The sequence below is a fragment of the Canis aureus genome, chromosome 10 (genome assembly GCF_053574225.1).
Source record: "Canis aureus isolate CA01 chromosome 10, VMU_Caureus_v.1.0, whole genome shotgun sequence".
Lineage (NCBI taxonomy): Eukaryota > Metazoa > Chordata > Mammalia > Carnivora > Canidae > Canis > Canis aureus.
The window spans coordinates 53,747,228-53,773,368 of record NC_135620.1 but is presented as its reverse complement, the minus strand read 5'-3'; the positions used below and the strand labels follow the sequence as shown (position 1 = coordinate 53,773,368).

General features: G+C 43.6%; 2 protein-coding genes and 1 long non-coding RNA gene across 50 annotated transcripts in view; 1 reads left to right on the top strand and 2 right to left on the bottom strand.

Moving 5' to 3' along the window:
• LOC144322417 (phospholipid-transporting ATPase FetA-like) overlaps window positions 1–8,460 on the bottom strand; it is a 126,420-nt gene extending 117,960 nt beyond the window's left edge. For 5 of the 6 annotated variants that reach the window (XM_077912436.1, XM_077912441.1, XM_077912440.1 and 2 more), the window contains exons 1-2: window positions 8,352–8,460; window positions 1,072–1,115 (exon numbers count right to left, since the gene is read on the bottom strand). In XM_077912436.1, the coding sequence (XP_077768562.1) occupies window positions 1,072–1,090 (19 nt within the window). In that variant the 5' untranslated portion in view covers window positions 1,091–1,115; window positions 8,352–8,460. The remainder of the gene's footprint in view (window positions 1–1,071; window positions 1,116–8,351) is intronic. The other variant, XM_077912439.1, reaches the window with a different exon arrangement.
• On the top strand, window positions 8,301–16,888 carry LOC144322425 (uncharacterized). 32 transcript variants are annotated; one of them, XR_013388089.1, is made up of 9 exons: window positions 8,469–8,698; window positions 9,004–9,116; window positions 10,349–10,405; window positions 12,196–12,327; window positions 12,548–12,625; window positions 13,744–13,922; window positions 15,949–16,095; window positions 16,203–16,281; window positions 16,364–16,888. It is a non-coding gene; the product is annotated as an uncharacterized LOC144322425 (long non-coding RNA). The 32 variants fall into 32 exon arrangements; XR_013388077.1 differs by having other exon boundaries at window positions 15,911–16,095; XR_013388090.1 differs by having other exon boundaries at window positions 8,470–8,698; window positions 13,744–13,853.
• Window positions 9,871–26,141, bottom strand: part of UNC13B (unc-13 homolog B) — a 231,367-nt gene continuing 215,096 nt past the window's right edge. For 5 of the 12 annotated variants that reach the window (XM_077912416.1, XM_077912419.1, XM_077912420.1 and 2 more), the window contains 16 exons: window positions 25,100–25,227; window positions 24,377–24,462; window positions 18,811–18,937; window positions 18,456–18,552; window positions 18,094–18,237; window positions 17,692–17,769; window positions 16,771–17,156; window positions 16,386–16,538; window positions 16,139–16,262; window positions 15,978–16,034; window positions 15,710–15,790; window positions 14,640–14,787; window positions 13,087–13,143; window positions 12,169–12,261; window positions 11,834–11,993; window positions 9,871–11,677 (listed from right to left, as the gene is read on the bottom strand). In XM_077912416.1, coding sequence (XP_077768542.1) covers window positions 11,392–11,677; window positions 11,834–11,993; window positions 12,169–12,261; window positions 13,087–13,143; window positions 14,640–14,787; window positions 15,710–15,790; window positions 15,978–16,034; window positions 16,139–16,262; window positions 16,386–16,538; window positions 16,771–17,156; window positions 17,692–17,769; window positions 18,094–18,237; window positions 18,456–18,552; window positions 18,811–18,937; window positions 24,377–24,462; window positions 25,100–25,227 — 2,205 coding nt within the window. In that variant the 3' untranslated portion in view covers window positions 9,871–11,391. Of the gene's footprint in view, window positions 11,678–11,833; window positions 11,994–12,168; window positions 12,262–13,086; window positions 13,144–14,639; window positions 14,788–15,709; window positions 15,791–15,977; window positions 16,035–16,138; window positions 16,263–16,385; window positions 16,539–16,770; window positions 17,157–17,691; window positions 17,770–18,093; window positions 18,238–18,455; window positions 18,553–18,807; window positions 18,938–24,376; window positions 24,463–25,099; window positions 25,228–26,141 lie in introns of those variants that run through there. The other 7 variants (XM_077912425.1, XM_077912421.1, XM_077912415.1 and 4 more) reach the window with 4 other exon arrangements.

Below are 26,141 nucleotides of genomic sequence, written 5' to 3'. Positions count from 1 at the left end.
ATAAAATTTAAAAAATTTATTTATTTATTCATTCAGAGAGAGCGAGAGAGAGGCAGAGACACAGGCAGAGGGAGAAGCAGGCCCTATGCAGGAAGCCGGATTCGGGACTCGATCCCTGGTCTCCAGGATCACACCCCAGGCTGCAGGCGGCACTAAACCGCTGCGCCACCGGGGCTGCCCAATAAATAAAACTTTATAAAAATTTTGTAGACAGTTTAGTTCCAGATCTTGGTAGCAAGTCTGAAATTTCTCCAAATTAGCCACAACATTAGCTGCAACAGAAACTAATATTAATGAGGCAACCTGTGATACAAGGATACAAAGTATATGTTCTGAGATTGGCAAAATGAGTTATTAAGTTACATCTTTATAGAAAGGGAAACAAATTCAACAAGACTGTTTTGATCATCTTAAACTCACATGGAAAAAGGAAGAATGCTGAGTGTTCAAATCATGATTCATCTTACTATAATATCAATAATTACAATTAAATCAATTAGCCCAGTGAAGGTCCGTTGGACTATTCCTATTTCCCTCTGAAAGTACACAGATGAGATACACTCACTCACCTTTACCTTTTGCTAAAGATACTTACACCATGGTTTTCACAGCAGAACTTTGGCTTTCTGTTTAAACATCTTCAAAATTAAATCACTTACCTGTCTGCCTCAAGTCTTTAGGTAGAATGTTTCTCTCACTGCCCTCTAAAAAAAACCACTCAAACATTACTCTTTATGTGAATTAATGTGAACTAGTATCATCAGTGATTATAACCAAAGACTTTCTATAAAAACCTCAAGTTCAATTTTTTAATTTTTTTCCCTTCCACTCTTGTAGCAACAATAGTCACAAAGCCAGGTCAGAGGGAAGTCTAGCCTGTGTCCTCCCCTATGAAGTTTCTTTGAGATCCAAAATTTTAAGAAGCTTCTTGATGGGCTTCAGTCCCTTAATGAGTGATAAGCAACCAATTTCCTGGCTTTGTCGATAGAACATGGTACTGTATAGTAGTAAGCAAAGATCATTATTGATGTTGAACTTGAGAATCTCAGCAGATATAAGCTAAGCACTTACCTGAAATAAAACATTTCATGTATTTCGTTTCAGAGAAACACCACCTAAGGATAAAACAAAAACTCCTTATCAGTCCCTGCCCTGCTGATATAATACTATTTATCAAAATTCACTGTGTGCTGGACACTTTACTATGTGTTTTACATAGATCTTATTTAATTTTCACTAAAATCTGGGCCTAGAGAGTTCAATTCTTTCCTACAGATGAAAACCCTGAGGCCTAAGATTAAACTGCTTGCTCAGGGTCATATAATCAGAGAGCAGCAGAAAAGTCACAGCGGTAGAGATTCAAGTCCCAGCTTGCTTGACTGTTCTTGACCACAATTATCATCTCTCTTGTAGACTTGGCCACAGATGAAGAGACAACTGTCAAGTGCATTTCTAGGGCGGTAACTGAGAACTGTGGTCAAATGCTATGGTTCAGAAGTACAATTTACTGTGGTCAAATGCTATGGTTCAGAAGTACAATTTAAGGTCTTAAATGCCCACATGCTTCTCTTTGGTAGATCTGGCAATGAGCTCAGGAGAAAATCCACTCTTCCTCTATGCACCCACATTTTAGCACCCCTTATTTCTTTACTTTTGACTGAGAATCTCTTCGAGCAATCATTCCCAAAAGCATGGTCCATGAACCAATTGTTTCAAAAACATGAAAAGTCTTTGTGGAAAATATAGACACCTGGCCCCCACTCTGGAAATACTGACTCAGAATCTCTGGGAGGGGTGGCAACAAGAAATCCAGGAGGTCCTCTTGCCTATTAAATTTTATACTGTTCATTGCCTTGCAGCAAAAGAGCTAGTGAGGTAAATTGAAAGCTAGCCTCCTTAATAATCAGTCTGACATTGGGTCAGATTGGTGTTAAGTCAAAGATAGGACAGAGATCTTATGAGAAGGCATAGGATGATAACACTGATTTGGAGCTGGAAGAGATTTTGGAAATGTTTTTCTAACAGTGTTCTATGAAGCCTTAGGAGTTCTAAAATGGGATATGGGGAAAAAAAAGATTGGCAGTCAGGGCTTAAAGTGCTTAAAAAATGACTGCAGAAGCTCCACTCATAACCTGAATTTTTGTGTAAGATTGTATCTGAATAACGGTTTTGCTAATTTAAACAAACAAACAAACAAACTTTGGCTGTAGAAGAGGAGTAAAGAAAAAAATTGAGGCCCAACATGTATCCCAAACCAATTAAATCACTTATGCTAGTTTGTTCCAGGCACCAGCATTTTTCAGTACCAGATGATTTCAATGTGTAACTAAGGATGGGAACTACCATTTCAATTTGTTCTGTCCTTCCTCACTTGAGATAAAAGAAAATTAAGACCCAAAGAATCTAAAGGAGATCAGGATTAAAACCAGCATCTCGACTTTTAGCTCACTGTACTGTTGTTCTCTCCACTCCAGAATGAACCAATTATTCCTCTAAAATAGTGTATAAACCAAGACTATTTTGTAACCTCACATTTATAGAGTTCTCTGGACGTTTAAAGAGTATTTTACATATATTTCCTTTTTAGATTCTTATAAAGATACTGGGAAGTAGGCAGGGCAAAACTATATCTGTTTCGGATGTGAGGAAAACAGAGGTCAATTAAGTTAACTCAGTGACTTAGCAGTAAAGCCAGAATTAAACTCTTTATTTTCTAACTTCTAGATTAAGTAAATCTAATTTGGCAAGTGTTTGAGTGCCTAGTATGTGCTAGTTAAAACATGGTCAAAGATAAGACATCATCCATGCCCTCAACTAGTGTACAATCTTCTTAGAAAAACAGAAGTAACTAAAATACTGTGCTGTCTGGCTTATCCCTTGGACTAGCAGAAGGGGAAAACACTCCCTGATTGGCCTTGATAACAAAGTCCAATTCTTTTCAAATTCATTCTGTAGCTTCTAATTTCTTTCTGACAATGGTAACTAAGATTACTTAAGGGATTTGTATATAGCTATTGCATCTCTAGGCAAGGCCACATAGCTGAGAAATGTCTTTTTTTTTTTTTTATTTTTTTTATTTATGATAGAGAGAGAGAGAGAGAGGCAGAGACACAGGCAGAGGGAGAAGCAGGCTCCATGCACCGGGAGCCTGATGTGGGATTCGATCCCGGGTCTCCAGGATCGCGCCCTGGGCCAAAGGCAGGCACCAAACCGCTGCGCCACCCAGGGATCCCGAGAAATGTCTTGATAGGGGTAGAGAAGAGAGAAGAATGCAATTTCAGTGAGGTCCATTTCATAATCTCTGAAGCCAAGGGTATGACTCAGCAGAAGACTAGGAGATTCCAAAACAAAGGGCTGAATGGATGAGAGTATTCACATAAATAATTATTTCCTTTTCCAAAGCATTTTAATAACTAGACAATTTATAATTTACATTGAAGATAAGCACTACACACCAAAGGTAATACTATGTAGGTAATAGTATTTGTGTTAGTAATTCAGTGGTGGAGAAGGTCATAGACAAGAATGTTCAGTCAGCCTTTTTCATGAGGAACTCATCAGACATTGCAAAATGTTGCCATCCATATTTTACCAAATAAAGGTAACAAAATAATGAGGAAACCATGTTTTATTTATGTACTGAAACAAGTTAGCCAGGAATGGTCTACCACAGTTGTTCTCAAACTTTAACTTGCATCAGAACCACCTGGAAAGCTGGGTCCCCTGAGTTTCTGATTCAGCAGGTCTGTAATAGGGCCCAACAATTTATTTTTCTTACAAATTCAGGTAATGCTGATGCTGTTGGTTCTGGTTCCATACTTTGAAAATTGCTGGTTTATCATAAAGTCCATAATATACTAGACACACAGAGGTACGCACACACGCTTATTGCAAATTATGGTAATTTAGTCAATTCTCTATTATTGACTTTGTAAATGATACTCTCCCCACTAACCTAATGGCCAAAAATAAGACTAAATCAGGAAGAAGTTATGGCTAGTCACCTAAATAGACCATCTATTTAAGAGCACAAATGAATGAGTTTATGAAATGAATGGGTGTTTGGCAAAGGCAACAAGTGAGGTCTATCTAAAAACTAGGAAATGACATTGCCCTTTAAAAGCCTTCACTCATCTTGAAGAAGACATGAATTTTAATTCTTGTGTTTAGACTTCTTACTTCCCTTTGGACCTCTCTATACCTTAAATGTTACCCAAGGTTTCATCTTCATTCTTTTCTCATTACTCACTTTCCCTAAGTTTTCTTAACCACTTCCCCCCACACTCCTCCCGGCTTTATTTACTATATAACCATCAGTGGTTAGTAACTTTGTTCAGGTTAAGGAATTCTTTTGAGAGAATTTTCTTCATAAAAATAAACATACATACCTATCTACATTTTACATCCAATTCAAGACATTCAGAGATTTTCAATCAAGTCCAAAGGTCTCAGGTTAAGAACTCCCTCTTTACATGATAATGATTCAAAAATCTATATCCTTTAGGCTGAATTTTTATCCCGAGCTTCAGAATTACATATCCAAATAGCTACTTATTGTCGGTTTTTGGATGTTACACAAATGTCTCAAAATAATAATGAGGAATGACTGCTTAATATGGATGGGGTTTCCTTTTGGGGTGCTAAAAAATGTCTGGAACAAGTACTAGGGATGATTGTACAATATTGTGAATATACTTAATTTACCAAATTCTGGTTATATTTTTATATGGTTAAAGTAGTAAGTTTCACACATGTATTTTACAATAAAAAAAAATCTACACTTACAAAACTGAAATAATTTCTATTCTACATCTCTCACACACCCCAAATCTGTGCTTTCTCTTCTATTTCCTGTCTTTGAACATCAGTTACCCGTCTTACCATTCACCTAGTGGCCCAAGCCAGTAACCTAAGAGTCATCTTTGACCATGCTCTTTCACTCTCCCATTTGTAATTAATCACAAAGTTCCATACATTCTCCCTCATGAATAAAGAGTTAACTTGGGCTAGTCATCTACTTCCTCTATCCCCAAAGCTTCTACCTAAGTTCAGGCCACTGTCATTAACCTCAGAGTCTCGTTTTATTCCTTCCCACCCTCCATAGAATCCTCACAATCATCCTGGGACAAAGGCATTACTATCCCCATTTCACAGCTAAGGAGACTAAGCCTTAAAGTGGATTTTGTTTTTTGTTTATTTATTTATTTATTTATTTATTTTTAAAATTTTTAAAATTATTTTTATTTATTTATTTATTTATTTATTTATTTATTTATTTATTTATTTATTTATTTTTAAAGTGGATTTTGAATTTGAACTTAGGTTGAACTTTCTTGGGAAGAGCCTATGTGGTGACTTTTCCTCCCTAGATCCCTTGTATGCTGGTTATTCTGTGTGCTGTGTCTCTTCCCACCTAACTCCCCTGCCCTGTTCTGGGAAGCTGACCTCTATGAACTATGTCATTCAGACTATCTTGCCTCTAGGTTTCTATTTGGCTTTTGCCAAAGGAAAGTACTTGTTAGAGACCAGAGAGCAGGAAGAGAGAGAATGATTAGAGAGCATTTATTTCTTTACTTCATTTCTGCTTATAGCAGCTGCTTAGTCCTTATGGCCATAGCTCTTGTCAGGCAGTCCGTCTTCCAGATTGTAGCTGTAGGTAGGCTCTCGTAACAACACTCCCTTCCCTTTTTCTTCAGGTCAAGAAATCCTGCTAACTTGGCACTCACTCTTGGTGTGTTTTGCCATTCTTCTCTAGTTCTTGTGAATACTCATCATCTGTAAACAGCCCTTTGGCTCAACTCTCTACAGTTAAACCCTTTTGAATGCACTAGCTGTTTTTCTCCAAGGATTCTGAAGGATAAACTAGGAAAACAATAAATGGCATGTTCTTGCACTTCCATTCATTCAATTTCTAATATCTACAATAGAGTTTCTTTCCTTTCCTCTGATCCAAAGTTTTCCATCCTTGTGGGACTCCCTGGTCTTCCAAAAAGCCTCTCTGTTACCTACAGAAAAACACTGTTGTTACCACTATTGTGCTGTATCTAGTATGACATTAGTACTCTATTCTCCTACGGTTCTATGATCATTCAGTTTTGTCAGTCTGATCATCCCTGTAAGGCAATAAGCTCTTAGCAGTAGGGAACTTCAGAAATTAGAATCTCTAATGAATGACAAACATATTTTAGAAGGAAACTTAGAGGTTACCTTGTCTAACTTACTTATTTTATAGATGTGGAGGTTTAGGTTTATGCAGCTATAAAATAGTGGCAAACCTAAACCCATAATCTAGATTCTTCCTATTGCCTAATCATACCGTGATACTGCAATGAGTATTAGTGGGCACTCAATATGCTAATTACTCACTCTTAAATTTATACAGCTTTTGTTTTGTTCAGTGGTAGGCCCTGTGCCTAATTATCTCACACATAGTATGTGCCCAGCAAATATTTGCTTATTTTGAACCTGCGACACAAGACTAATTTCTTAGAAGTTAATCAGAACTTGAAGGATCATTTATAATAATCATCCCTTATACACCTAGAGAAAGTGTATAGTTTGCCAAGTGCTTTCACATTTAAATGAGCCCATTTGTCCCTCTGAGGCAGACACGGCAGGAATCATTAGTTTAACAGCTGCAGATAATTGAGCTTCTGAGAAGTTAAAAATCAAGGTCCCTTTATTAGTATGTAGTAGAGCTGATACCAGTATTCATCTTTCTTTGACTTCCACTTCAATACCATTTCCATTATTCCATGTTCCTTCTTCAGCTTTGCTATTCTACTTCTAGGTATAGCAGTTTCATTCAGGGTGTGAGTCTGAATATTCACAATGAATAGGTAGATCATACACTTGTGCTCAAAGAAGTGATTTTACTTCTTTAAAAATCTGTTGAGGCACTTGGATGGTTGGTTAAGCAAAGAACTCTTGGTTTCTGCTCAGGTGGTCATCTCAGGGTCATGAGATGTCAGGCTCTGCGCTCAGCATGGAGTCTGCTTGCGATTCTCTCTCCTCCTGCCCTTCCCCTTCATGTTCTCTCTCCCTCTAAAATAAATACAATTTTTTAAAAAATTCACTTCTATTCTACTTCTGTTTAGAAGTAGACTGCAGATTATCACCATTCTTGATTATTATGAGGCCTGTTATTTCCCTCAGGGAGGAAGGAGGGTTACTATCTGTCTGTTTTGGAACAAGGGAGGCAGCACTTTTCAGACATTACTTCCTATACAGACCAGAGTCAGGCACTTTTATAACTAGGTGTTCAAATAATCTCTTGTCCTTGGCCTGACCTCACCAGAGATGGGTTGGGTACACTGGCTTTCTTCAAGATCAAATGCACCAGAGAGCTCCTATACATATTTTGATTGAATTCTTACCACAAAGACTTTGGTATAGATTTCACCCTGGGTTTTAGCTACTAGGACAATTTCTGATCCTAATCAAAACATTGCAGAAACCAAAAAGAATCTAAACATGTATTAGCCGTCTTCTTTGGATTTCAGTTTCCATTAAGAGCTCAAAAATACTGGGTCAAAAAAAAAATGACCCAAACCAAAGTCCTACATCAGGGGCACAAACTCAAATGCCTATCACATGCCAGGCAAATAAAGCAAAGCCTACTGCAAGAAAATGAGTAATGGAGTCTGTAATAAACTACTGTAATTTAACAGTTGCTTCTCAGCTCCAATCACCAGTTACTTTGTGGGAATGTGAGTTAAAAGTTAGCAGGTCCTCCCACCCCTTTTAAACTAGAAATCTGCATTTTTAAAATGTGAAATCTGGTTTTAAATAGCTACTAATTCAAACTTGCAAGGCTGTTGCAAGCCATGGGTAGCCAGCCAGAATTGGACTTTTCTTTACCAAGTAGGTCTCCTGTGCCATATGAGAGAAGGATAGCAAATGTGCCACTTTCAATTCAAATGTGGTATAAGATTGATGCTGCTTCTCAGTGAATCTGGATAGTGCTGGAGAAGTGGACAAACTCCATGAGTTAATAGGAACGCGCCTTAGCTAGGGACTTGGGGGTATCTGTTTCATGAGTAACCGGATAAATGTGTCCCACTTTGGGAAGTATTTGGTGGAGGATAAAGATCCCCTTTGCTAGGTATCTGGGCAAAAATATCTTCTCTGGGGTGTCTGGGAAACATGTATACTCAAGTACGGGGAGGGAGCAATAATCTCGGGAAGTATCAGGAGAACAGTTACAAGAAAGTGAGAGGCTGGACAGTATTACTGGGAAGTTCAAATAGCTGTACGAGTGTCAGTTAGTATGAGGGTAGTCTCTTCAGTGCTGGGAGGGAGAAGGCAGTAACCAACTCCTCCGGCGCCACCTTCGGGCGCTTCTTGCTCACCATTCCGCTGCGGGCGCCAACTCCAGCAACCTCCATCTTAACGCTTTCTGTGCTGGCGCCCTAGAGCCCCAGGTTCAAGCCTAGAGCAGAGCCCCGCCTCTGACCACGCCCCTCCCACCACCACCTCCAGCCACGCCCCACGTCTCAGGCGCCCGCCAACGGCCCCTCCCCGCCGCCCCTCCCCTCGGGGTTTCCCCAAAGGATCCTGCAGCTGTTGGCCCGGCTCAGTACCTGAGTGCCCTCTGTGCTAGCCACTGGGGAACAGAGATGAAATACTATGACCCTGCCTTTGTGGATAGATCACACACAGGCTTATGAAGGAAGACAGAGAATTAAATTATAACTATGTAAAGTGCTCTGTGAAGGGGGATCAGGGTTGGTTGGGTCCTAATGGCTGCCAGGAAGTTTCAGAACTCAGCAGGCCATGGAAAAGTCTGCAAGGGGAAACAAGTGCAAAGGCACACAGGGTAGGAGTGCACAGGGTGGGGGTGCGGTTGGAACTAGGGGTAAGTGCTTTAGAATAGCCACAGGGGGGGGGAAAAAAAAAAAAGAATAGCCACAGGATGGTGAGGGGATTTATGCACTGTCTTGGAGGGTCTTAGAACTTCAGCATGAAGGCTATGATAAGATAACCACCCAGTAGCTTTAACAGGAGGAAGATTAACCAGAGTATGTGAAGAGGGCAGCAGAACAGAACAGAGGCGGGTGATTATCAGTCAAGAGAAACTAAAAGCCACTATTCCAGTTGTGGTACTGTGAACTGAGGTAAGAATGGATTCAACAGGTAGGTTTGAGGCAGAAATGACTGAGGGCAAATGATTTGGGAAAGAAGGAGGAAGTTTAAAAATAACTGGGGAACTGAATCGCAAGGATTTATTTAGCAAGTAAATGGAAATGAGAAACTGGAAGGCTGGAGTTAATCCCCTGTCCTGTGCTCTCACTCAGCCCCCACCCTGCAAGGGCTAAGAAATTAAGCAAGCACTTCTCGTGTGTCAGCTTCTCTGATTCCCATGCCAGGAGGCCTCACTATTGTCTTGTTTTTTTCCAATATCAGGGGTGATTTTCTACTCCAGCTTTCCTTCCTTGAATTTTCCCAAATGAAAGGCCAATTTCTACTCCTAGGCCTACTTCTCTGTCCTGTACATGGCAGCCCTCTACCAATCCCCAGAGGCACACTTTTCCCCAGGAGACCCTTACTTTGTCCTCACAACATGGACTAGTTTTCACTGGCACATGACATCTCTTCTCGATCTACTCTTCTTGACCTTCTGCAGGAAGCCGATACTTTGGGTCCCATGACTCTGTTAATTGGGGTGGTGGTCTCTAGTCAAGGCCAAGATACTAGTCCATTACCTGCTTTACTGCTTGGTGCTTATCCAGAGCTGCTTTAGGTTCCATCATTTGTCAGGAGGAGGAGGCAGTGAAGGGCCAGATACAAAATCTACCATTTTACAGGGTTATACAAGATAGTCATTTCTACAACTTTCCACACCTTAACAGAATTACCAGACCCCAGAGGTTGCTATAAGAGAATTTATTAGAGACTAGCCAAAAATGTTCTGTAACAATGGCACATACAATAATTAACAACAGCAAAGATGCTTGGTTTGTTGTTTCATGTAATGGCCAGTACAGCTGTGGACAACACAGAGTCCTCAGGAGGTCCAGGAGGCTGCTACTAAGGATATCCAAGAACCACGTCACATCTCTGATCAAGGGCCTGAGAAGTCCATATGACCTCCTGAAAGAGTTTGTCTCTGACTTCCCAGAGAATGTTGAAGCCTCCTCCATCCAGCCTTGTAAAAGGGATGATAGATAGTCCAAGCTCCTTCTGTAGGGTTGAACATCTGTGAGGGGAACAGCAGCTGACCTAGATGAAGAGGGGTGAGGCCAAAGACTAGATTCTTTCTGCAAAGTGGAGGACAACCAGAAGGCAGGAGCCTTAGGTAAGGAGGACTGCTTCTAGACTGGTTTCTACAATTTTTGGCTTTTTTCAGAGCCTACCCAAGAAGAAAACACAACCCTCTCTCCTGGATCCTTCAATTAGCCCTCAGGTACATACACAAAGGAACAGCCTCTCATGTCTGAAAACATCATTGCTCCCCTTCTTACAGGAGTGAGGGAGGGGGCTCCTGAGCAGGGGGCCTCTGGTGCCTGGGTTCCAAAAGTATTCGAGCTCAGGGCTCGAAGTACCATGTGAACCTCATTCTACTCATGACATATAATTTGGGGGAAAGGATTAGCACAGCTCATTTCTAGAAGGTATCTTGTTCAGTCTCAAAGCCTTGTTTTCTTTTTCTTTTTTTTTTTTTAAAGATTTTATTTATTTATTCATGAGAGACACAGAGAGGCAGAGACACAGGCAGAGGGAGAAGCAGGCTCCATGCAGGGAGCCTGATGTGGGACTGGATCCCAGGTCTCCAGGATCAGGCCCTGAGCTGAAGGCGGCACTAAACCGCTGAGCCACCCGGGCTGCCCTCAAAGCCTTGTTTTCATGGAGCTCCACAAAACTAGTGGATCCTGCTACCAAGGTATGGTCTAAATTCTGTTCTGTATGTTCGTGCCCTGGTCATACTCCCAATCCAGACTATAGGGCTCAGCAACAACTGTAGGCTCAACTGACTATTTAGCTAACCAGGTACATGCTCCAGGCTCTCTGTGTTCTTCTAATGGTTGATATGGATAAGTCTAACTGGATAATGTATGGCATGGAGAGGGGTAGAGATGGGGTGTGGGGTGAAGGGGTGTCTACCAAGAATGGCTAACACTCTTAGAAATGCCTGTCCCTCCCTTTATGGAAAACCTCCCTATGCAGTAGCCCCCACAGCCCAGCTCCTAGCACCACAGACCTACTGGTCAGGGATTTGTGACTCTTTCTATGAAAAGACGTATTCTGATCACCCCAATTTTTCCTTAAATTTCCTTAAACTGAAGGAGTCAGCCCCTTGACTATGAGGACCCTAAGCTGGCTACATAGTAACTCTCACTGGCCCTGACTTGTGGAACTGATGCCATTTGGTTGGCACAGGAATCTAGGTGCTCAGCTCCCCTCTTCCATGGAACGAGACTCCGATTTGAGCTTCACAAACTCTCGAGCCACTTCGTCATTGCTCCTTTGAGATAGAATCCGGAGAATAGTCATGCCTGTCTCATCCATGTGGATCTTCCGGCCCAAGGGACACCAGCAAGCACAGCTGCCCTTGGCTGCTACATCCCTCAGAGGCATCACAGCCAGCCCCAAAACACGATCCTCACGGGCAAAGCAGTAATCCTTCACACATATTTGCAATTCATAGGCTTCTGGCCCTTCTTCATTTCCCAGGAGGCTGTGAGCACAGGGTAGGAGGAAGGGAGGAGGCCAGAGCTGAATGTGTTCAACTGAATTTACCCCATCCAACCCATCCCTCCTCTCTCCTCTCAAGTCTTACTCCCCAACTCACCCCCACCCCAGAGTCCTGCAGGTTCCCTACCCCATAACTCACAAGTGAAATGTCTCATTGTACTTGGGAGCCCAGTTGTTGCTTTTTGACTTGGTTGTGAACTTCCTCTTCTTTTCACTTTGGTGTGGGCCAACCATGGTCACTTCCACAAAGGGCCGGAACATACCCGCTGTCTGCCACTTGAGGTCATTGGCAGCTACCACTGCCCAAACAAGAGAAGTCTGTCAGAGATCCCACCAAGTGTTCCCAGTTCTGGAGCCCCCAGGTGGCATTCCAAGGGGGCTAAGTTGGAGGACTGGGATAAAGCAGACTCTGCCTTCAACTGTTAAGGCCACTGCATAAGAAAAGATCTGAGACCTCTAAGTCTGTGCACTCACCTTTCACTGTGACCTTGTGCTCCCCAGTTCCAGGATGTGTAAACAAGTCCACCTGAATAGAGACTTCTCCCACAGGATCATCCACACCAGATCCTGAAGGACAGATGGACAGTTGTTCCTATACTGGAGAACTCTAAAACTTCAGGCCTATTATCCCAGGTAAAACTGAGGAGTTATAAGGCTACCACCTTATTCCCTAAAGCCTAAAGCAATCACTCAAAGTAGCCATGGGGAAGTAAGCAATGGGAGAAGGGAAAGCAAGGGGATAAAGAATGAGGCTGTGTATTAAAATGCATTAGGCTGACAACATCTTAGGTGAAATGTTTCAAAAATGCACCAGGAATCTCTTAACATTCCCCAAACCTCTTTTATATCCTAGACTGAAGAATTTTTCATTGGAAGATACTGGAGGATAGTATTGCCACCCTGTATCTTTGGAAATCATGTCCACCCCATGGTATCTCAAGGGAAAAATGTGGATCCCTTCTAGCCAAAGGCAGTATACTCTGCCACCTATCCTCAGATTCCAGAAGGCCTCCAGTTGGGAGGCTGCCTTGCTCAGACTATGTCCTATTCACACCTGGACCTCTCTACAAGCAACTTCCCAGTCCCAATCTCTGGCCAGTTTGTAGGCTCCCCTCAGCAGAGGCTTCAGTCTTTTTTGAGAAAATACCAGTTCCATGCACCCCAGATAAAACTTCTTTGTCCTCAGGTATAGGAGCAGGGGAATCCTGAGGACAGTACTACTGTTAACCTAGTCTGAGACTGTATGAATACATCACTCATCTCTGAGACTTAGGATAGAGCTTCTGAACTTTGACACATGGCTCCCCTACTGTCAGCCTAAGCAGCTCATTCTAGTTCACAGGGAACAGTGTTAGCCTATGTTAAATTCACATGTGAAGGTGTACAACATACCCTTTTCCGGCCGAATGTCCTCATTAGCAGTAAACCTAATACCTTTCCCATCATGCACTGAGTGAGAACAGGCAAGTCAAGAGGTAGTAGCAGCAGCAGGACAGAGAAAGAAGAATCAGTTAGAGGTCTAAGGAGTTAACAGCCATTCAGCGCAGCTCTACATATATCCTGAGGGAGCACAGAGATGAGGTGGAGAAAGACAAAGTGCTGGGGTCAAAGCCTGAATGCTCTAATTTAGACTTCATAGGTCAAAGATCAATCAGATCATGGGGAAAACAGAAGAACATACAGAGAGAAGGTATTTGAGACCAGCAGGGCAGGAAAGAAAAACAGGCTCTAATCTCCTTGGCTTTAAATGAAAGGGTAAAAAGCAATGTGTATAAAATGTACACACATACACTCGGATCCTCCCTGCAGTACCCACCCCTGCTCTTACTGCATATATGTCCATTTCAGTCTTTCCTCATCTTTACATGTAGCCTAAAGCTCAGGTTTTCTAAAGACTTAAATCCTTTCTGGATTAACTCAGATCCTCCTCTGATGTTACAAGTCTTTCCACATACAGCTATGTAAAAGATCTCCCCGTCCCCTTGACCAAGGTTTGTAACTTCTTGACCAAGGTTTGTAACTTCTTTACTCTCTCTTCTTCCCACCCAGACTTTAAATAAGAACAGATGTGGAAAATGGAGCAGTACTGCAGGTCCCTTGCATCTTTTCACCTTTCATCTACTCTAGTCTAACTGCCTAGATCCCTCCTTCCCCATCAGGTCAGCTCTGGATCCACAGCTCAGAAGGCCTAAGTCCTCTTACTCCCTCAATCAGATTCACTACTCCAGGTATCACACCTGGGTTTCCCTGGAAGAAGAAATAACAGATGTGTCTGAATGTCTTTCCTGGGAGGGCCGTGCTCCAGGGCCAGGGGCAGAATTTCAATCTAAATCAAATCTAGGTCGATGTGTTTTGTTATAGAGAGGCCTGCCTAGAGACAGGGAGGGGTTCTGAGAACTAGAAGTCGCAGGGAGAAAACTAGCTGACCGCGTCCCTGTGCATTAGCATTACCCATGAGGCTGGAGCCTCAGCTATGCACAGAGGCCCATGATCCACATCCTCTCTTCAAATGCTCCCATAGTATGCCTCTTCTAGTCTTTTTTCTCATCCACACTAGACTATAGTATTCTGCTTTCTCTCCCCAGGACAATTTCTAAAAAGATTTCCAAAGCTGAGTTTTCACGAGTGTCTCAACCACTCATTCTCAAGGCTTCCTGACAGATACTTCCTAAAAGATAGGGTACACTCCTTGATAAACATGCACTAGCCAAGCAATGTCTGAGAAAAGAGTCTCAGGCACATTTCCCAGGTCCCTATGATATACCTGTCTGGTATGGGTATGCTGTGAGAGTGAGTACTGGGGTCCCTCAAGAAATCCTGGGGATCAGAGTTTGGCTCTCAGAAGAAATAGCTGGATCCTCCCTAAAGGCTGGAAGATACTGACTCCCTAGAGGCAGAAATGTTGCAAGAAGTAGAGACAGGGACTCAAAGTCCTTAGGCCTTACCCTGGGCAGTCTGTGAGCGTACAAAGGTTTTGATGAGTGTATCTGTGGTCTGTGTGTAGAGAGACAGGGCATAGCGTAGAGACTGCAGATCTGAGCTCTTCTCCAGGAAGGTTTTCTTCAGCCCATTACCTCCTGCATGAAAGTATTGCTGAAAGACAAAAGAACACCTGCTATAGCCTCCTCCCCTTATAGAGAGGCAGCTTTCAACACCGTCCTCAGAGAAATCACACAGAAGCTCAATGAAGATGCCAAAAGAGGATGATGAGGACAATAAACCATAAACAACAAGATCTGAATGCCACGTAGAGTCAGAACCTCTCAGGTGAAGAGTATTACTTGAGTAGGAGCAGTAAGGGATGACCACACTCCTGGATGTGGTCTTTAAAGTATGGATCTACCCAGACAGGCAAAGATATGCCCTTTTACCCCCCTGAACCCTTAGAGAAGTGCCCTTTTACCCCCCTGAACCCTTAGAGAATATTATACTTACGACATACCTCTCCCAAGTGACCTGCATCACAGTTCATGTGTATCTTCCTTATTACAGCCTTACCAAATTATAAGCTTCTTAAGGCTAGGAACTATATCTGATTCTCTCTGTATCCTTTATAGCACACAGTGCCATGTGCATATGTTGCCTGGTTGAATGAATGAATGGGTAGTAGGAAAAAAATAATTTAAAAACCCAAGCAAATTTATGCTAAAGTGGAAGAGGGAAATTTCTGCCAGATCTAGGGTATAAGGATATGAAAGATTAATTCCCAGTGGAAAATATTCAGGAATAGCAATGAGGAACCAAGTAAACTGAACTGTACTCAAAACCCAAGAAAAAGTGGTGCTCTGGTCTGTGGTAAGTCATCTGAGACCATAAAGGAGGTAACTTTTGGTTGCTTCCAAGCAGCAATATGGACATAGCAAAGAAAGAAACAGACATAAAAATCACTCCCTTCTGGATGTGAGGGGGCAAAAGCCCATGGGACACCAGTCTGGCAGACTAGAATGCCAGCGCCAAGAGGTGGTGTTACTGAGGTAGGGTAGTATGACTGTCTGAAGAAGGGGGAGGTCTCCACCTTGATAGTGTCCAGAGCGAGGTCAAGGACTTCACACTGCTTTGGAGTGAGACTCCGTGTTTCCTCTCGCACCATGTGGTCCTGGAACCGCAGAGAAAGCAATAGCATCAGGACAGCTTGGGGTTATCATGGAAGTTTTTCCCCCACCCACCAGCTCACACTACATGTTCCTCTCATTCTCTTCCTCTTCTGTTTCCAAAGCTCACATTTCCTTTCTCCTGGCACCCTGTCACCCTCAGCCTCAGAAGGACTCCATACATCCATATACCTTGAGCTTAGAAAGATGGCTCAGCTCCTTGGCAGCAGTAAAGATCAGCTGGGTGCCCTGGACAGACAGAGGATTAGTCGAAAGCAGAGGACTCCAAACTCAGGAAGTGTGGAGCAAGGTAGGGGAGACAGAAGGACAAAGTGGAAGGGGAGTGTCCTTACCGTCTGGTCAGTGAGTGGGGGCAGAACAATCATTCTTTCCATTGTGTTCATGACCACCCTCCAGAGCTCCTTCAGTACACGCTTCAGGACTGTCTTCTCACACACAGTGGCAAAGAGTGTGAGGCTGCAGGCCCATGTAACAGGTAAGACTGGGGTGAGGATTTGAGAGCCCTCCCTCCTTGACAGCTCCCCCATCTGATTGCCTCTGCCTTGCTTGTCCCACAGGACAGTTGAATGCTGTACTCACTTGCCATCCAGGAAGTCCATGAGAGGCCGGAGCACACTATCTGCATCCTGAGCCACAGAGGCCCTGGCGTTGGGGGATGCATTCCCTGGGCCTCGCACCTGGCCCAGGATGTCAGCCATTTGTCGAACACACTCATCAATCCGCACCTGAAAACTACACATGTGCCCGCAGTGCAGCCCTTCCCTGCCCAAACACACAAAGTCCTTGGAACAGCACCAGCTATTCAGGCCCATTCCAGCACACTCCTGGTACAGCTCCAGCAGGGACAGCCAACAGGAGGAAAGGGAAGATCCACACACCTGCACTGGATGGAGGGTGTGGAGCAGGGGCTTTGGGATTGGCCAGGGGCCATAGCTGGCTCTTATGACTGTGTGGGGACACTGACCTGTTTCCAAATACCATGCTGAGCTCATCCAGAACTGTATTCAGTTTCACCTGCAGCTCCTTCAAACTGTCTGCAGCTTCAGGGTCCAACTGTATCCAAAGAAGGTGTGCTTGGCTGAGCTGGTTTTTGTGTCTTTTGTTCCCCTCCTGTGCCACTAACTCCTCCCTCCAAGAGCCTTTACCCCAATGCCTACTTTGATCCTTCAGCTTAACCCAGCCTAGACCCTCAGCTAAATTGCTGATGAGTTCTACACCCAGGGAGCTCAGGAACAAAGAGAAAGTGCAGCAATTCCACACCCTGAGACCTACCTCCTTGCCTCCCATGGCCTCAAACATTTTCTCCAGCTGGACCCTCAGTTGCTGCATGTTGTTCATCAGGATGCAGGGCTTTGGGGACAAATGGAGCTGGTGAGTCTTGGCTCCTTTTAACATAGGACCTATCAAGCCTAGGATACCTCTCTCATACTACTTCAAAAGCCACAGGGAATTTATAATTCATATTTTATGCATCTGTTCCTAAGCACTGAGATCTAGAACCAGTTAAGACAGTTCTCCTTGAATGAAGAATAGAAGCAAATGTTTCTGTTTTTAAGCTGGGTGGTGGGTCTCAGGTGTTCATGGTATTATCCTTTATTTACTCTTTGAACGTCTTAAATTTTATTTTTTTATTAAAAAAGAAAGAAGGAAAGATTAAGCAAAGCTCTAGCTTAGTAGAAAATAAAGTACCAAATGGAGACTCAGAGGAACTCCTAGTCAAGTTCTTATTTTGTGACATAATCTCAAAAGAAGCCCCATTGGGAATCAAGTCAGAAGAAGCATCACCCCACCCTCAGCTTTGAGAAGAGACAGCCTCAAAAGCAAGGATTCAAATGTCTTTCACTTCTACCCAAACATCTTTAAGGCCGCAGGGCCTAACCCTCACCATTTTCTCCTTTGTGCAATAATCTGGGAAGCTCTTTGATAAGATGTTTGCATACTGCATCAACACCTTCCCGATGGTCTGGGGGAAAAAAGAAAAGGAAAGGAGTGGGAACCTTTAGCTCTCCCTACAGGGATCTTGCCTGAGGTCATACCTCTCATCCCAGAACAATAGGGAAGTAGAGGGGAATCTCACAGTAAAGGACAAAACCCCCTCTCAACCCCAGAACAGCACCAAGACAAACCCACCAGTCTGTCCCAGACACAAGCAAATGAGAATGCTTCATTCATTTGAAAACTAGACTTCACCTGAAGGCCACCATGGAGAGGAATTGAGCTCAGGCCTATGATGAGGTTGTGAACATGGTAAAGGCGAATGAAAGGGAGAAAGGAGGGTCATGGTCACCTTAGCAAATCTCCTCATGTAGTGGGCAAGGATGTTGGGGTCTGGGCACTCCAGCTTCCGGATGATCTCAAAGCTCTGGTTGAGCTGTGTGAAGACATCCACCACAGAGCAGGAAAACAGTGCATGCTCTGATGTCTGCTGGAACTAAGGAAGGCCAACAACAGGATCATCATCTTCAGCCACTACCCTTTCCCAAGTGTGTAAGGTACAAAAGGGCTCTGCCCAGCAGGGATGACTCTTTGGCCCTCAAAAGTCCTCCTTATGAACTCAAAGGGAAGAAAATAAAGCCCTGGAACTTCTGCTGGCTGCTAATTGCTGGGAAACCTGGCCTGACCTCTGTGTAGTCCAAGCCTCCAACTTACCCCATCCTTCTTATCTCGTTCCAGAGCCCCACGCAGGAATTCCAGGGACACATCCTCATTTTCATCCAGCCATTGCAGAACAAACTGCTCAAACCACCTGCAGCCAGACAGGAGAAATGGGGGTAGGAGCCAGTGGCTGGCATATGCCATGTGTCTAATAGCTCCCCCAGACTAGGGTCTTCTGGAAGGTAGGGCATGGTTTGATGCTTTTCTCTTTCTACAACAGAGCCTAGAACTGGCAGTCTCAACACTGGCTTGCTAAACTGAATTGAAGACACAAGTCCTGCCCACCTTGCCCTCTAAGATGGAGGGACCCCCCCCCCCTTCCCTGTGTAGGGCCCAAAGGATGACTCACACTGGGTACTCAGGCACCTGCCCCTGTAGGGCAGGCAGATCTCGCACGTATTCATTGTGGAGCCACTTCACCTTGAAGTGCAGGTTCATGTAGTCAGCACTCTTACACAGCCGGTCCTTCTCATGCTCTAGTGATGGGGAATGAGGCTGGGTCAGGTTCCAGCAGTAGAGGCCATGGTTCCTGAGCTTTCCCAAAGCAGCAGATCTGGTCAGGCAGCTCTATCAGATGTCTTAGAACAAGGGTGACTCCCAACCACTTCCTCACAACCATCTCCCCCTACCAGTACTCTGCTTTCCAAGAGCCTGGCCCAAATCTTCCTTCAGAAACTAAGCCAAACTCCCAGACAAGGTCAGTAGTTTTCTTGCTCTAGCTTCTGGAAGTATCAACTGAGATACTGGCCTCTGGTGAAGAAGAAGAGAAAGGGATGTGGGGGAAAAAAAAAAAAAAAAAAGAAAGGGATGTGGGTGCTAATGTTGATTAGTGGGGAGACTGCCCAGGACTAGAGAGGGATGGTGGTTTCCTAGGACTTCTCTAATCCTAGTAGCCTCAAATAGGCTTAGATGCATCAATGAGGAGCTATACATGGCATGATGGGTCAGTGACAACTACACAGAGACAGGAAAAACCAAAGTGGGCCCAAGCTGGTAGCAGTTAAGCAGCCAGAGTTTAAGAGCATCTTGAGGTAAACTGAAAGACCCCAGAACAAAGCTGAGTCACTTAGAAAATGAACTCTCTAAGAGGTATGCAAATAAGAATAGTCAGTTTGGAAACCATGGAAACACAGCCAGATGAAAGGGCTATCATGCTGGAAAGAATGGGATGCTTATTATGGACTTTTAAGGTCATGTAGTTGGATCTCGAGTCTTCTGGAGAATCCAGGGCAAACATCACCTCTGCCCAGAATCCCTGGAGCGCTGGCTACAACCACAAGTTCTCTGTACCCACCCCCTTTATAGATAAAACTTTAACTTGAATAATAAAAGCCAACTGTGTGCTTACATATAACGGTAAAAGTAGACAAATGGGAAAGAGTACCGAGCAACAGAGAAATGGTCAGGGTCCTTGTGAACTCTCTGCTCAACTGTGAGTTGCTATGGGTGATGCTCCTTCACATCAAGGCAGAAATCCAATCTGGGGCAGTTGGCCCTTGTGAATTAGTACAACAGACACTTGAGGAGATGGGAGCCTAGGATTCCTCAAAAGGCTCCCAGTCCCAGGAAATTTCACCTCCTGGCATGGCAGGCAGCACCACCTCTGGGGACATCAGAGAGGCTTCTCAGGGCTTGCCCCTTCTCCTCCACCCCATACTCTACTATCCCTAAAGCAGTCCATAGTCCATGAACCTGGAGATATAAAAAGGTACCATGAGGAGGGGTCTCCTTCCTTCCAGTTCAGTAACCCACTAGCAATGGAGGCAGTATTGCTCTATCAACCCAAAACTCTCTAATTGCTTCCTTCTAGGGACTGTCAAGTTACTGTATTTATATAATTTTCTCTTTTTCTGTCAATCCTTTATCTGTACTCTGGTCCCAAAACCCAATTTCTCTATTAATTTCTGCGGTATAGAAAGTAACAGAAAGACCACTGAAACACTGGTCATACTTTATTCTAACAAGTCCCATACAGTCATGCTCCAGTAAAGTTGCTTGAGGTTGCTGTTGTGGGGTAGTAGTACAGGGGTGGTTAATCTGTCAAAAGGGCCAAGGGCAATCAAGTCTCTAAACCTTCTCTTGGGGACACCTGGGTGGCTCAGCAGTAGAGCATCTGCTTTCTGCTCAGGGCGTGATCCCTGAGTCCTGGAATTGAGAACTGATCCCTGAGATCGAGTTCTGCATCGGGCTCCCTGCAGGGAGCCTGCTTTTCCCTCTGCCTATGTGTCTGCCTCTCTGTGTATCTCTCATGAATAAATAAATAAAATCTTAAAACAAAACAAAACAAAACAAAACAAAACAACAACCACCTTCTCCTGCCCCTGATTTCCACATTCTTCCTTCTATGCATCTTTGATCTTTGAAGAGTTCTTTCAACCTCAAGATTTCAATTATCCAGCTTCCTGATATCTCCCCCAAATCTCTCTTTGGTTCTGGTACTATTTGTCTAAGGCTTTGATGGAACATCTCACTTTGCCAGAATTTAACTCTAGTCCCCATCTTTCGCCATTTAACATCTCCAGCTGAAGCTGAACAGAGTATACACACACTAATTATAGCCTCTTGTTCAATGCTGAGCAGCATCCTCAAGTCTTCTGTTTTGCTCTTTATTCCCATCCAATTAAATCACCAATCCCTATTGATTTCACCTCCAAAACTCTAGAATCTATCCATTTTTTTACACAGTCACCTGCTTAGGTCTTGTTCCCACCATCTTTAATTTGTATTACTACAATAGTCACCAATCTGGATTTCCTCCTCCAAACCATTTTCCATACCATAGCCACAATGAGTGGCCTTTCTACGTTATACACTTGATACACATGGGATTGCTGTTTAGTGACTCCAAACTGCCTTAGGATGGAGTCTAAAAGCTTAAACATGGCTTACCACCTTCTTTATGATCTGGATGTCCTACTTTTCTATCTTCATCTCCTATTTATCTCTTCCCCCTACACTGTAATGTGCCAGTCATACTAAACTACTGCTTCCAGTTCCTCAAGCATGACAGGTCTTTCTAGACCTCACATCTCTGAACATACTGTATCCTCTGCCTAAAATGTTCTGCGTCTCTCCTTCCCATAGCCTACAACCTCCCTTCCCTACTGGCCAAGTCCTACCATCCTTCAGGTTTCAGTTTGTATATCACTCCTCCAGGAAGCCTTCCCAGGTCCTCCTAGAAGCCTTCCCAGGTGTGGATTACACTGTTCTCTCAGCACCTTACCCTTATTCCTTTTGTGACATTTATAATTTTGAACTAGAACTGCCAATTTATATGTCTGTTGTCTAGACTGGTGTGTGAGCTTCTCAAAGGGCTGGGTCTATGCCTCATTCATCTCAATGGGGTTCCAGCAATTAGCACAGTACCTGACATAAAGCAAAATATTCAATAAGCCCTTAAGTGAATGGTCTGAGGATCTGCTGCCAAAGGGCATGAAGAAACTTTGTTCTATATTTTAATTAGGATAGTGGTTATACAAGGGTGTATATTTGTCAAACTCATCAAATTATACTCAGGGTATTTTCATTTTATGTATGTATATTATACCTCAATAAAACGGACTTAAAAAAATTGGGCGAATGATAGCATTTTCACAGTTGGAGTCAACACTATCCTTTTATCATCCCGGTCTCCAAACTCTTCCCATTCTCTTGCTCTCCACTTTCTGACAATCATGAAGTCTTGTTACAACTTCCAGTGGCTATCAAAACCCATTCTTCCCTTTCCAATTCTCTGCTCTAACCCCAACCCCATCCCCTCAGCCCTAAATTACTACAGTATCATTTGCAGTCGCTGTTTCTAATCTCTCCTTGTTCCAGGTGCCCCATTTTCCACTGAGGTGAAATCTTATAAAAATGCTACTGTGTAGGATGCTTGGGTGGCTCAGTCAGTTAAGTGTCTGCCTCTTGGTTTTAGCTCAGGTCATAATCTCAGGGTCATGAGATTGAGCCCTGTATGGGGCTCTGCACTGGGTATAGAAACTGCTTAAAATTCTCTATCTGCCTCTCATGAATAAATAAATAAAATCTTAAAAAGAGGGGGAGAAAGAATTTTTTTTTAAAGATTTTACTTATTTATTCATGAGAGACAGAGAGAGAAAGAGAGAGAAAGAGAGAGAGAGAGAGAGGCAAAGACATAGGCAGAGGGAGAAGCAGGCTCCTCGCAGGGAGCCCAATGTGGAACTTGATCTCCGGATCGGGATCATGCCTTGAGCCAAAGGCAGATGCTCAACCACTGAGCCACCCAGGCATCCCTCTCCCTCTGCTCCTCCCCACTCACACACACTCTCTCTCAAAAACAAAAAAACGCTATTTGGCTCACACTGCATCTTTGCTCATGAGCCTATGGGGTTTCTTACTGTCTTTAGTAAGATGTATTCAGTGCCAAGTAAATGCCAAGCAATATGCTAAGCATGTTACATGTTACTTCGTCAGCTCAATGAAACAGATTTTATGGATAAAAAATGCAAGTTCACAAAAATTGGTCTAAGAACATATTGCTGATTAGGTGGTGAAAGTGAGATTTGAAACCAGGTCAACATTATTTCTTTTAAAGCAGCTTTCAATCCTTTTGTGTTTGTTGTAAACATTAGCAGAACTCCCCCTTCAAAAGAAATCTCACCTAGAACTCCATGTAAGATTGATAAAAGCAGAACTGACTTAACTAGCACCAGGTAAAAGGCCTGAAGCCTAGTAGCCCTCTCTTCTCTCACCCAGGTATTCCCTTTTCACTTAGCTCCTAAGATACCTGTTTGAAAACCCCTGCCCTACCTCATACTATCTGTCTTGTGAAATTGATTCACTTTTCAGGGGTATTTATCTCCCCCCACCCCCCAAAAAGAAAAACCCCACCAGAGCTGAGCTTCTTTAAGAACTGGGACCATGCTACCACTATACCCCCGCCCCCCATTTTAGGCTTACTGAGTGCTACTTGCAGAGGGGACAAGTGACTTCTTCACTGACCTGAAAGGCTAAGGCCTGGGCTACAGCCACAAGCTTGAACCGGTGTGGGCAAGAGGGAGCCACTGCTCTGGGGCAGAGTTACAGAAGATGCATGTTCAGTCTCTGGCTGTCTCAAACTTAACACAGATTTTCACGGTTTCTTTTGACCTCAAAACTTACTGCTCCTAAACCTCAGAAGTTTAAGTCTGAGGGTTACCCATTTTCCCTGCCACTCCACCAACATAAAAAATCCTAACTCTGCTTTGTCCTTGCCTCAGACTGCTCCCCTTCCTTTTAGGTCCACTTGCACAGATTGAGGAGACAGACTAACATATAAAGACAACGAGAATGGCAATAAATAAGTGAACACAGAAGGGTACAAATGGGAAGACTGGATACAAGCAGACCGTGGTATCTTTGTGAACCAAAGTGGGAAATGAATAAAAGAATAAGCTGAATGAACAAGATGAATAATAATTTTTCCATGATTCTGCTTTATATGAGAAGAGAGGGAAGGAGTATCTTTCTGGCTCCATCATACCAATCTAGAACAGCTTTTAAGGAAAGCCAGGCCAGGCAGTCTCTAATAAGAGAAAATAATCTTATCTGTGTATTTTAGGTTCTATGATTCTTTAAGACTATAAGGATAAACCTCATAAGATGTTTCATACTCCAGGGAGGGGGCCACTTGAGAATACCCAGCATAGGAAGAGTTGATCTTTGGGCTGGCGAAAGTCTTAAACAGGCACTTGCTCTAAAGCTGGAAGGGAAAATCCATATCTACACAGCCATTTCTATTATTAATTTAGCTGAACCTCTGCCTACCTAAGGACTCCTAAGGGGTAGGCCTGAAATTTCTCTTTTCTCACCATACCATGCACCCAGAATTTGTAATTGTCTGGGAGAGTAAAGGGACAGAAAACAAGGTGCTTGGGCTGGAGGCCTACAGCCCATTGCCTTGGGCACACCCTTACCCTCCAGTGCATATTTCATGTCTTGGGCAAAGAGCTGCCACATCACTTCTGCGCTGACTTTTCCCACATTCAATTCCTGAGGAAACCTGGATGATGGAAGAAGCCACAGTCAGAGAAAAAAGCAAGAACTATTTGATTTGACTGATTCCAAAGCTAATGTGCCTAATCTCATAGAGGTCAAGTTGAAGAGAGGAGAAGCCTGGGAAACAGGACTAGGCTCAATCTGGAGAAAAGGGACCTAGGAGCCAGTGGAAGGACAAGTGGGGGCAAAGGATTTCCTCAGGCAAGTTGGGCCCAGGGAAGAGGATGCCCAGGAAGCAGGGATTTGAGGCCCAGAGGAGGAGTTGAGGCTAGAAGGCAGGCCCAGTGTAAAGAAGATGGACGAGAAAGTGCAAGGAGGTGGGCATCAGAAAGCCCACTTTATTCACAGTGGACAGACACATACACACATGGTCTCTGGATCCCCTGGGACTCCTATGGTAGCCATTCCCAGGGGCCTCTCACTCCAGGGAGGCTGGCTCAGTCTGGGCAGGGCCCCCCATTACATTTCCACACCTGTCTCCAGAAACAGTTACTCAAACAGATACAAGGACAGAGGGACAGATGGACGTACAGGAGGAAGAGGTGGCACTGCAAACACACAGAGATAGGAAAGAAAGAGGCTGTTAGACAGATCAACAAGCCAACCATCAACCACATAGGGCCAAGTGGGTTGATACGCACTGGTTCAGAACGAGTGTGTAGGAATTCTTATCTTCCTCTATGATTGACACAATGAGCGTGATGAGTTTGGGCCAAAAATCCAGGTTCCGAATGCTGGGTCCTTGTTCCTCTGGAGGTAGCTCCTGTTTCTTGTTCCAAAGGAGATAGTGAGAGTCAGAGTAGAATGCGGAGAATGCCTCCAATCTTCCTCTTTCTCATCCCTTACCCATACCCCTTCCTCTAGAATCAGGTACCATTCTTCTCCTAGGGCCCATCTTCCTCAAAACTGCCTATGTCTGTCAGAGGGGTGACTGTTGGGAGGTCCTCATACACAGAGAGTCCATCCGAGAGAACTTCTCTCCCCAGCTCAAGGGGAGACATGATATGATAAACTTTATCAGTCTAGGAGACATAAGAATGCCTGTCCCCCTTCCTCATTCTCTCAGTAGCTGTGAGTATAGTGACTCCTCAGCCAAAGTAAGTTGCCCCTCCAACCTCACTAAATAGGTCTAGTTCTGGGTGACCCCTACTGGCAGTCTCCTGTGACACCTCCCCTACATCATCATATACACACATGTATATATATATACATCTCATCTTCAAGTTCTACAGGAACTACTGCACAGACCTAGCATGCAACTGGTCCAACCTTCAGTGGGTTTAGAACTTCCCTTAACCTCATGAATGCTATTAAGAGGAAGAACTATATCTAGGAAGGTATTTGCCTAGCTGGATAAGAAAAGGTCTTGAGGAGCCAAGAATATTCAATGGGACAGGATAGTTTCTTCAATAAATGGTGCTGGGATAACCAGATATTCACATGCAAAAGAATGAACTTGGACCCCTATCTTATATCACTCACAAAAATTAACACCAAATGGATTAGGGACTTAAATACAAGACTTGAAATCATAAACCTCCCAGAAGAAAACATTGGGGAAAAAGCTCCTTGACAATGGTCTTGGCAATGATTTTTTGGATATGACACCAAAAGTACAAACATCAAAAGCAAAAATCAACATTTGAAACTACATCACTAAAAAGTTTCTGTAGAGCAAAAAGA